General features: G+C 47.0%; 1 protein-coding gene across 2 annotated transcripts in view; it reads right to left on the reverse strand.

Moving 5' to 3' along the window:
- Positions 1 to 495: 495 nt before the first annotated feature.
- Positions 496 to 10694, reverse strand: part of kcna2b (potassium voltage-gated channel, shaker-related subfamily, member 2b) — a 10347-nt gene continuing 148 nt past the window's right edge. Inside the window, exons 1-4 of one of the 2 annotated variants that reach the window (XM_029718254.1) lie at positions 10583 to 10694; positions 3428 to 3639; positions 2861 to 3104; positions 496 to 2311 (exon numbers count right to left, since the gene is read on the reverse strand). The exon at positions 10583 to 10694 is cut by the window's right edge and continues 148 nt beyond it. In XM_029718254.1, the coding sequence (XP_029574114.1) occupies positions 1193 to 2311; positions 2861 to 3104; positions 3428 to 3618 (1554 nt within the window). In that variant the 5' untranslated portion in view covers positions 3619 to 3639; positions 10583 to 10694 and the 3' untranslated portion in view covers positions 496 to 1192. Of the gene's footprint in view, positions 2312 to 2860; positions 3105 to 3427; positions 3640 to 7885; positions 7974 to 10582 lie in introns of those variants that run through there. The other variant, XM_029718255.1, reaches the window with a different exon arrangement.

Below are 10694 nucleotides of genomic sequence, written 5' to 3' on the forward strand. Positions count from 1 at the left end.
GAGAGTGGTTCAGGGGGTATGGGGTGGGAGAGAGGTTCAGGGAATAATGGGGTGGGAGAGAGGTTCAGGGGGTATGGGGTGGGAGAGAGGTTCAGGGGTTATGGGGTGGGAGAGAGGTTCAGGGGGTATGGGGGTGGGAGAGAGGTTCAGGGGGTATGGGGTGGGAGAAAGGTTCAGGGAATAATGGGGTGGGAGAGAGGTTCAGGGGGTATGGGGTGGGAGAGAGGTTCAGGGGGTATGGGGTGGGAGAGAGGTTCAGGGGGTATGGGGTGGGAGAGAGGTTCAGGGGGTATGGGGTGGGAGAGAGGTTCAGGGGGTATGGGGTGGGAGAGAGGTTCAGGGGGTATGGGGTGGGAGAGAGGTTCAGGGGTATGGGGTGGGAGAGAGGTTCAGGGAATAATGGGGTGGGAGAGAGGTTCAGGGGGTATGGGGTGGGAGAGAGGTTCAGGGGTATGGGGTGGGAGAGAGGTTCAGGGAATAATGGGGTGGGAGAGAGGTTCAGGGGGTATGGGGTGGGAGAGAGGTTCAGGGAATAATGGGCTGGGAGAGAGGTTCAGGGAATAATGGGGTGGGAGAGGTTAAGAAGCTCCTATAGGCTGGCAGTTAGAGCTAAGTAGTTTTAAGATGAGACGCTGATTTGAGGTCAGTTTTGTAGTATATCTCCTACTGGCTACGGCTAGGATTTGTTCAGGGCAGGCTGATGCTAGATCTGTGCTGACGATAACAGCGGGCAGTTTGAGCAGAGTGTGGAATAAGATAAGGGTTTGGTCCCGTTTTGCCGTCAGTGTGTTTATATAGTCTAGTACCAGTCGGCAGTTTGGCTACTATTGGACTACTGCAGCGAGCAGAGCTGAGCGTATAGATGACTACTGGACAGCTGAACAGTGACACAGCCCAGACTAACGCCATACAGTCACCGAACACAAGGACGCTTCAACTCCCAACAGGAGAAGAAAGGGCAAGGGGGTTGAGTTAGGAACAGATCCATTTCAGGGGGTGAGATGCCGGATCTCTGCTCTTACCAGAGTTTATGTGATCCATTCTGGACTCGCACAGTAGGGACTCCAAGCCTTCTACAACATCAGAGAGGAGGGATTTTCCCTCAGTCTTCTCCCCCCCCCCTACTCTTTCCTTCCAGTCCCCCTGCACCTCTACAGTCAAGGAAGTCACTTGTTGTAACGCCTGAAAGAGGCTATACATCCGTTCTCATCTTGGTGATGTTGACGTAGTTGGTATTAGCCAATGTGTTAGAATTAGCTTGCTTATTTGCATTAGCCAACAGGGTGCTAGCATTAGCCAACAGGGTGCAGTTGCCTGTCTTGAGGCTCTCTGCTCTGAAGTCCTCTGTGCTGTGGTTCAGTGCTGCTTCCTGTATCTCCATGTAGTCTGACTTACTGAGGGTGGATCCACTCCTGCTGCGACCGTTCTTCTTCAGGTCCTCGGCTGAGTCGTCCTTGGGGGCAACGGGAGTGTTCAGGTACTGCGCTTGCTCCTCGCCTTCCGTCTCCCGGTGGTAGAAGTAGTTGAAGTTGGACACGATGACGGGGACGGGCAAGGCGATGGTCAGCACGCCAGCGATGGCGCAGAGTGATCCGACGATTTTCCCGCCGATGGTGGTGGGCACCATGTCGCCGTAGCCGACGGTGGTCATAGAAACCACGGCCCACCAGAAGGCTTCTGGGATGCTGCTGAACTGTGAGTCCGCCTCGTCGGCCTCGGCGAAGTAGACAGCGCTGGAGAAGAGGATGACTCCGATGAAGAGGAAGAAGATGAGCAGGCCCAGCTCCCGCATGCTGGCCTTCAGTGTCTGGCCCAGGATCTGGAGCCCCTTGGAGTGTCTGGACAGCTTGAAGATTCTGAACACCCTGACCAGACGGATGACCCTGAGGATGGCGAGGGACATGGCCTGCTGCCCCGCCTGCCCGTCCTCTGGTTTCTCTGCCAGCTCTGTGCCCAACGTGATGAAATATGGAATAATCGCCACAATATCGATGATATTCATAATGTTACCGAAGAACCCGGCTTTACTAGGACAAGCGAAGAAGCGGACGAGAAACTCAAAGGAGAACCAGATGATGCAGAGCGTCTCCAGGATGAAGAAGGGATCAGTGAAGTAGGAGGAGGTGTAGGAAGAAGTGGAGTTGTTGAAGGGCTGGAACACCTTGTTGCCATCGTCCTCTTCGTCGTTCCGGAACACGGGGAGTGTCTCCAGGCAGAAGGACACGATGGAGATCAGGATCACCATGACGCTGATGATGGCGATGATACGGGCCGCGCCGGAACTCTCGGGATACTCAAACAGCAGCCACACCTGTTAAAGGTCAAAGGTCAATGTTTTTATTCATAAAATGTACAGCAGACAGCAAAAAGTCTCTGAGTTGTACTTGATGTTAACAGTTTAGATTAACTAGACAATTTTCCACTAAAATGTGTGACGTAAACCTTTACTATTCCTGATGGACATGAACCTTAACTGGTCCTAAATGCCACTATTTATTTATTCAGGTCCCGTTTGGGTAATGTTTCTTCTGTCCACCTTGGTCACTGTTCCGCAGCACTGACAGCTGTGTTGAAATGACTACTGGAGTTCCAAAACCTTCAAATTGATAATTTGACAACAAAAGCATTCGTTTTGATTCACTGTCGCTTGCAACTAGTTGCACCAAGTTGAAAAGTTTCAACTGGACTCAACCAAGTTTCAGATGAGTTGCTTATTAGTTGCAGGGGGGGGGGGGTTGTCACGGAGCAATCAAGAAGCAACTCGGTCGCAAGCAGCTAAAATTGCTTTTCTAATTGTGCCATGTAACTGTAGCCTAAGATAAAAACACACACAAAAAAAACATACATCATTAGAATGTACCTGTCTCTGGAACTCGTTCTCTGGAAGAGGTCGCTCTTCCTCCTTGATGAAACCCTCATCCTCCCTGAAGATCTCGATGGCCTCTTCTCCCAGCTCGTAGAAACGGATCTCCTCAGAGAAGATGTCTAGGGTGACGTTAACCGGCCGACGCAGCCTTCCGCCCGACTGGTAGTAGTAGAGGATGGCGTCGAAACTGGGACGGTTCCTGTCAAAGAAATACTCGTTCCTCAGAGGATCAAAGTACCTGGTGGATAGAGAGGGAGGGGTTTGAATGATGTGTTAATACTTCATAGATTTTATTGCTGAAGCATTACAGATTACGACATAGAAATGGAAAGCTCATTTCGGATTGAGCCAACCATTTGCAGTGTTTACTGTGAACGCAGTCTCCACTAACAACGGGAACATTGCTTTTAAATTTCAATCACGCTGTAACGTTTGAATTTCTGCAAAAAAACAGATTGAATAGAGCCCTCAAATGTCAGTAGTAGATACAAACAGAAATAAATTGCAATAGATAGTAAACATTCAACCGTAAAGAGTTATCCGTATAAGTACTCCAGTTACCTCATCCTCTTCTTGGGGTCCCCCAGCAGGGTCTCAGGGAACTGGGAGAGGGTCTTCAGCTGCGTCTCAAAGCGCAACCCGGAGATGTTGACGACTACGCGCTCGCAGCACTCGTAGTCCGGTTCTGGTTCGTACGGGTCACCGGGATGGGCCGCCGCCTCGTCCCCCAGGTCGCCCGTGGCAACCGTCATGGTGAAGGAAGAGGGCAGAGCCTGCAGCGTTAAGACAGGGGAAGGGAGGGGACAGTAGGGATGAGAGGTTGGGATGATAGTGATGATAGGATAAGATGACAGGTTTATAGGATAGGATGATATGATTGGATGATAAGATAGGATGATAGTATAGGATGATAAGATAGTATAGGATGATAGGATGATATGATAGGATGATAGGATAAGATGACAGGTTTATAGTATAGGATGATAGGATGATAGGATGATAGGATGATAGGATTATATGATGATAGGAGGATAGGATGATAGGATTATATGATGATAGGATAGGATGATAGGATAGGGTGATAGGATGATAGGATGATATGATGATAGGGTGATAGGATGATAGGGTGATATGATGATAGGGTGATAGGGTGATAGGATAGGATGATAGAATGATAGGATAGGATGATAGGATGATATGATAGGATGATAGGATAGGATGATAGGATAGGATGATAGGATGATAGGATGATAGGGTGATAGGATAGGATGATAGGATGATAGGATGATAGGATGATAGGGTGATAGGATTATATGATGATAGGATGATAGGATGATAGGATGATAGGATAGGGTGATAGGATGATAGGATGATAGGATGATAGGATAGGATGATAGGATGATAGGGTGATAGGATAGGATGATAGGATGATAGGGTGATAGGATGATAGGATAGGATGATAGGATGATAGGATGATAGGATGATAGGATAGGATGATAGGATGATAGGATGATAGGATGATAGGATGATAGGATGATAGGATGATAGGGTGATAGGATGATAGGGTGATAGGATGATATGATGATAGGATGATAGGGTGATAGGATAGGATGATAGGATGATAGGATTGGATGATAAAATAGGATGATAAGATGATAGGATGGTTAGATATGATTCACAAATTTACAAACACAACATAAAAATTCTTAATCATGTCACTAGCTGCAAACAGGGCTGGTTTCCTGGACTCCAATCACACCTATTCCTGGACTGAAAAGCACTTTACAAGGACATGCTCCATGTTATGTTTTAAGATGTTTTTGGGGATCTTCTCCAAGTTATGAATAATGTGATAGCCCACGACGCCATCCTGTCTGCTTGTATTAAGTGATTACTGGTAATGAGTTCTCTATCATACGAGCCACAGATCAATAGTATCCACCGGTCATACCAAATCATCTCTCTTATAGGCCAGTAAGACCACCAGAATAACCTAATTAACTGCTGAGAGCTCCATCCATTCCATACAATCTCTACATGATGGATACACTCTGCCTGCGTCCTGAAATGGAACCCTATTCCCTACATAGTGCACTACTTTTAACCAGGGCCCATAGGGTAGGACCAATATGGTATAACCCTTAGGGTGCTGGTCAAAAGTAGTGGACTATATAGGGAATAGGGTGCCATTTGGGATGCAGAAAACATTAGTCTCCAATTACCACATCTATCCAAGGTCAAGCTCTGAGATGGCTCTCTGAATGCTGCAGAGAGAGAAGCATGCAGTTGTTGACTTGTCCATCGTCAATGGCAACCTATTCCCCACCTAGTGCACTACTTCTGACAACAGCCATATGGGCCCTGGTCAAAAGTAGTGCACTATATAGGGAATGGGGGTGCCATTTGGGACAAACTTGGTGTCTATTTTACATAATGGGGAGCAGATTGGTAATATTTGATCTGTTAAAGGGCTGTCTGTAGCAGCCGTGAGGAGCTGGGCCTGCATTATTCAAGAAGTTCTGAATGAAATATTAAACCAGAGACAAATTGGTCATAATTATCCTCGACAGTTATGAATCACAGGCTAACACAGACCAGTATTACATTACCATGGCATTACCGGCTTAAATACAGACTAGTATTACATTACCATGGCATTACCAGCTTAAATACAGACCAGTATTACATTACCATGGCATTACCAGCTTAAATACAGACCAGTATTACATTACCATGGCATTACCAGCTTAAATACACACTAGTATTACATTACCATGGCATTACCAGCTTAAATACAGACCAGTATTACATTACCATGGCATTACCAGCTTAAATACAGACCAGTATTACATTACCATGGCATTACCAGCTTAAATACAGACCAGTATTACATTACAATGGCATTACCGGCTTAAATACAGACAAGTATTACATTACCATGGTATTACCGGCTTAAATACAGACCAGTATTACATTACCATGGCATTACCGGCTTAAATACACACTAGTATTACATTACCATGGCATTACCAGCTTAAATACACACTAGTATTACATTAAATCCACATTAGTAATAAAATCACAATATCACATTAAATACACATATGCTAGACATTTATAAATCACAGGCTGACATTCACACCGGTATGACATCACCACCTGAAATATACATCAGGATGACATCACCACCTGAAATATACATCAGTATGACATCAATACCTTAAATATACAGTGAGGGAAAAAAGTATTTGATCCCCTGCTGATTTGTACGCTTGCCCACTGACAAAGAAATGATCAGTCTATAATTTTAATGGTAGGTTTATTTGAACAGTGAGAGACAGAATAACAACAAAAAAATCCAGAAAAACGCATGTCAAAAATTTTATAAATTCATTTGCATTTTAATGAGGGAAATAAGTATTTGACCCCTTCTCAATCATTAACATTTCTGGCTCCCAGGTGTCTTTTATACAGGTAACGAGCTGAGACACTCAGTGCTCCTAATCTCAGCTTGTTACCTGTATAAAAGACACCTGTCCACAGAAGCAATCAATCAATCAGATTCCAAACTCTCCACCATGGCCAAGACTAAAGAGCTCTCCAAGGATGTCAGGGACAAGATTGTAGACCTACACAAGGCTGGAATGGGCTACAAGACCATCGCCAAGCAGCTTGGTGAGAAGGTGACAACATTTGGTACGATTATTCGCAAATGGAAGAAACACAAAAGAACTGTCAATCTCCCTCGGCCTGGGGCTCCATGCAAGATCTCACCTCGTGGAGTTGCAATGATCATGAGAACGGTGAGGAATCAGCCCAGAACTACACGGGAGGATCTTGTCAATGATCTCAAGGCAGCTGGGACCATAGTCACCAAGAAAACAATTGGTAACACACTACGCCGTGAAGGACTAAAATCCTGCAGCGCCCGCAAGGTCCCCCTGCTCAACAAAGCACATATACATGCCCGTCTGAAGTTTGCCAATGAACATCTGAGTGATTCAGAGGACAACTGGGTGAAAGTGTTGTGGTCAGATGAGACCAAAATGGAGCTCTTTGGCATCAACTCACTTCGCCGTGTTTGGAGGAGGAGGAATGCTGCCTATGACCCCAAGAACACCATCCCCACCGTCAAACATGAGGTGGAAACACTATGCTTTGGGGGTGTTTTTCTGCTAAGGGGACAGGACAACTTCACCGCATCAAAGGGACAATGGACGGGGCCATGTACTGTCAAATCTTGGGTGAGAACCTCCTTCCCTCAGTCAGGGCAATGAAAATGGGTCGTGGATCGGTATTCCAGCATGACAATGACCCAAAACACACGGCCAAGGCAACAAAGGAGTGGCTCAAGAAGAAGCACATTAAGTTCCTGGAGTGGCCTAGCCAGTCTCCAGACCTTAATCCCATAGAAAATCTGTGGAGGGAGCTGAAGGTTCGAGTTGCCAAACGTCAGCCTCAAAACCTTAATGACTTGGAGAAGATCTGCAAAGAGGAGTGGGACAAAAATCCCTCCTGAGATGTGTGCAAACCTGGTGGCCAACTACAAGAAACGTCTGACCTCTGTGATTGCCAACAAGGGTTTTGCCACCAAGTACTAAGTCATGTTTTGCAAAGGGGTCAAATACTTATTTCCCTCATTAAAATGCAAATCAATTTATAACATTTTTGACATGTGTTTTTCTGGATTTTTTTGTTGTTGTTATTCTGTCTCTCACTGTTCAAATAAACCTACCATTAAAATTATAGACTGATCATTTCTTTGTCAGTGGGCAAACGTACAAAATCAGCAGGGGATCAAATACTTTTTTCCCCCACTGTACATCAGTATGACATCAATACCTTAAATATACATCAGTTTCACATCAATACCTGAAATATACATCAGTTTCACATCAATACCTGAAATATACATCAGCATGACACCCACGGTAACCATGGAGCCTGACTGCTGACAGACGGCTACATATCACATTTACCCCGGGGCTGCATCTATCAGGGGGGGGGGGGTCTGTCTACCTTAAAGCCCTTGCCACCTCCCTTGTCAGCCTCTGCTGCCTCTGCTCAGCCACCGGTTGGTTCCCGTTCTGTAGGTCAAGGGGTGACGCTGGTGGTGTGCAGGGAGGGACACTTTTCATTAAGAGAGCACTTCTTAAAATATGGCTCAGAGATGCAGGGATCAGCAGAACAAGACTCTTTCGCTCATTCTCCCTGTCCTGTAGGACGTCATGGCGCTGCCTGGAACAGCGGTAAGGTAATGTAGCTGGTCCATCATGTCGCTGCCTGGAACAGCGGTAAGGTAATGTAGCTGGTCCTTTAGGACGTCATGACGCTGCCTGGAACAGCAGTAAGGTAATGTAGCTGGTCCTGTAGAACATCATGGCTCTGCCTGGAACAGCGGTAAGGTAATGTAGCTGGTCCTGCAGAACATCATGACGCTGCCTGGAACAGTGGTAAGGTAATGTAGCTGGTCCTGCAGAACATCATGACGCTGCCTGGAACAGTGGTAAGGTAATGTAGCTGGTCCTGTAGGACGTCATGGCGCTGCCTGGAACAGCGTGAGGTAATGTAGCTGGTCCATCATGGCTCTGCCTGGAACAGTGGTAAGGTAATGTAGCTGGTCCTTTAGGACGTCATGTCTCTGCCTGGAACAGCGGTGAGGTAATGTAGCTGGTCCTTTAGGACGTCATGTCGCTGCCTGGAACAGCGTGAGGTAATGTAGCTGGTCCATCATGACGCTGCCTGGAACAGTGGTAAGGTAATGTAGCTGGTCCTTTAGGACGTCATGTCGCTGCCTGGAACAGCGGTAAGGTAATGTAGCTGGTCCTTTAGGACGTCATGATGCTGCCTGGAACAGCGGTAAGGTAATGTAGCTGGTCCTGTAGAACATCATGATGCTGCCTGGAACAGAGGTGAGGTAATGTAGCTAGTCCATTATAACATCATGGCTCTGCCTGGAACAGCGGTTAGGTAATGTAGCTGGTCCATTATAACATCATGGCGCTGCCTGGAACAGCGGTAAGGTAATGTATCTGGTCCTTTAGGACGTCATGTCTCTGCCTGGAACAGCGGTGAGGTAATGTAGCTGGTCCTTTAGGACGTCATGTCGCTGCCTGGAACAGCGTGAGGTAATGTAGCTGGTCCATCATGATGCTGCCTGGAACAGCGGTAAGGTAATGTAGCTGGTCCTGCAGAACATCATGACGCTGCCTGGAACAGTGGTAAGGTAATGTAGCTGGTCCTTTAGGACGTCATGTCGCTGCCTGGAACAGTGGTAAGGTAATGTAGCTGGTCCTGTAGAACATCATGATGCTGCCTGGAACAGAGGTGAGGTAATGTAGCTAGTCCATTATAACATCATGGCTCTGCCTGGAACAGCGGTTAGGTAATGTAGCTGGTCCATTATAACATCATGGCGCTGCCTGGAACAGCGGTAAGGTAATGTATCTGGTCCTTTAGGACGTCATGTCTCTGCCTGGAACAGCGGTAAGGTAATGTATCTGGTCCTTTAGGACGTCATGACTCTGCCTGGAACAGCGGTAAGGTAATGTAGCTGGTCCATCATGACGCTGCCTGGAACAGCGGTAAGGTAATGTAGCTGGTCCTGCAGAACATCATGACGCTGCCTGGAACAGTGGTAAGGTAATGTAGCTGGTCCTTTAGGACGTCATGTCGCTGCCTGGAACAGCGGTAAGGTAATGTATCTGGTCCTTTAGGACGTCATGACTCTGCCTGGAACAGCGGTAAGGTAATGTAGCTGGTCCTTTAGCGAATTACTGTGAAGACACATGGGAGGGTAGTGGCGGCGCGGCACATAATTACCACTTATGATCGTAGATCCGTGCATAAAGACAGAAGGACGTGGAAGCTGTTTGGGTTGTGTATCTCAAACAGGTCAGTATTCCCTATGGAAGGTTGGTATTTTTACCGTGCGGTCACAAAATGACATGGCATTTGTTTGGCTTTCTTCAGACCCACCGTCACCACATCTATCTGATGGGGAAGAGCCATTGGTTTACACACAGTGATGACAGTAATAACAAGATAAATTTCTGTCTGATTTTCATAACCTCCTCCGTGGAATAACACAGTCCTTCCATGTTCTCTGTTAGTGTTTTCAGTAAGGGAATGAAAACAGCAGAGCTATAATATATATATATATATATATATATATATATATATATATATATATATATGTGATGAGAGAGACACCTGTTCGTCCAAGTACATGCAACTATCAAGCCTCATCATAACCACCATACTGTAGTCTATCTTACTGACTATGTTCAGTATGCTTGTCTCTCTATTAGCAGCAGAGAAACCTACAAACCAGGGTAGAACCAGGCTAGAACCAGGGTAGAACCAGGGTAGAACCAGGGAAGAACCAGGCTAGAACCAGGGGAGAACCAGGGAAGAACCAGACTAGAACCAGGGTAGAACCAGGCTAGAACCAGGGGAGAACCAGGCTAGAACCAGGGGAGAACCAGTCAGTGCCCGTTAGGAACGGCAGGTGTCTCTGACAACATGCTCTACAGCCGCGGCACCTCTCTCTCTCTCCGGGGCAGATCATCAGATAGACAGGCAGAACACAGCAGGCTCCATGCACTAGGCTCATAGCAGCTCACAGCAGCTGCCGATTCGGTCATAATCAGCTCTAGTTAGTCAAGCACGCCGCTCTCTAGGCATTCAGAGAGAGAGAAGACATGCAACAATCACCCTGATGCCGCTCTCCCTGCCGCCGCGGTGGTGCTCCGCAGCGCTGCTCTCTCGGGCTCGTTGGTGCTGGGGACCCGCCGCGATGCTCTCTCCGCTGTGGATGGTGCTGGGT

Source organism: Salmo trutta, chromosome 28 (assembly GCF_901001165.1).
Source record: "Salmo trutta chromosome 28, fSalTru1.1, whole genome shotgun sequence".
Taxonomy (NCBI): Eukaryota; Metazoa; Chordata; class Actinopteri; order Salmoniformes; family Salmonidae; genus Salmo; species Salmo trutta.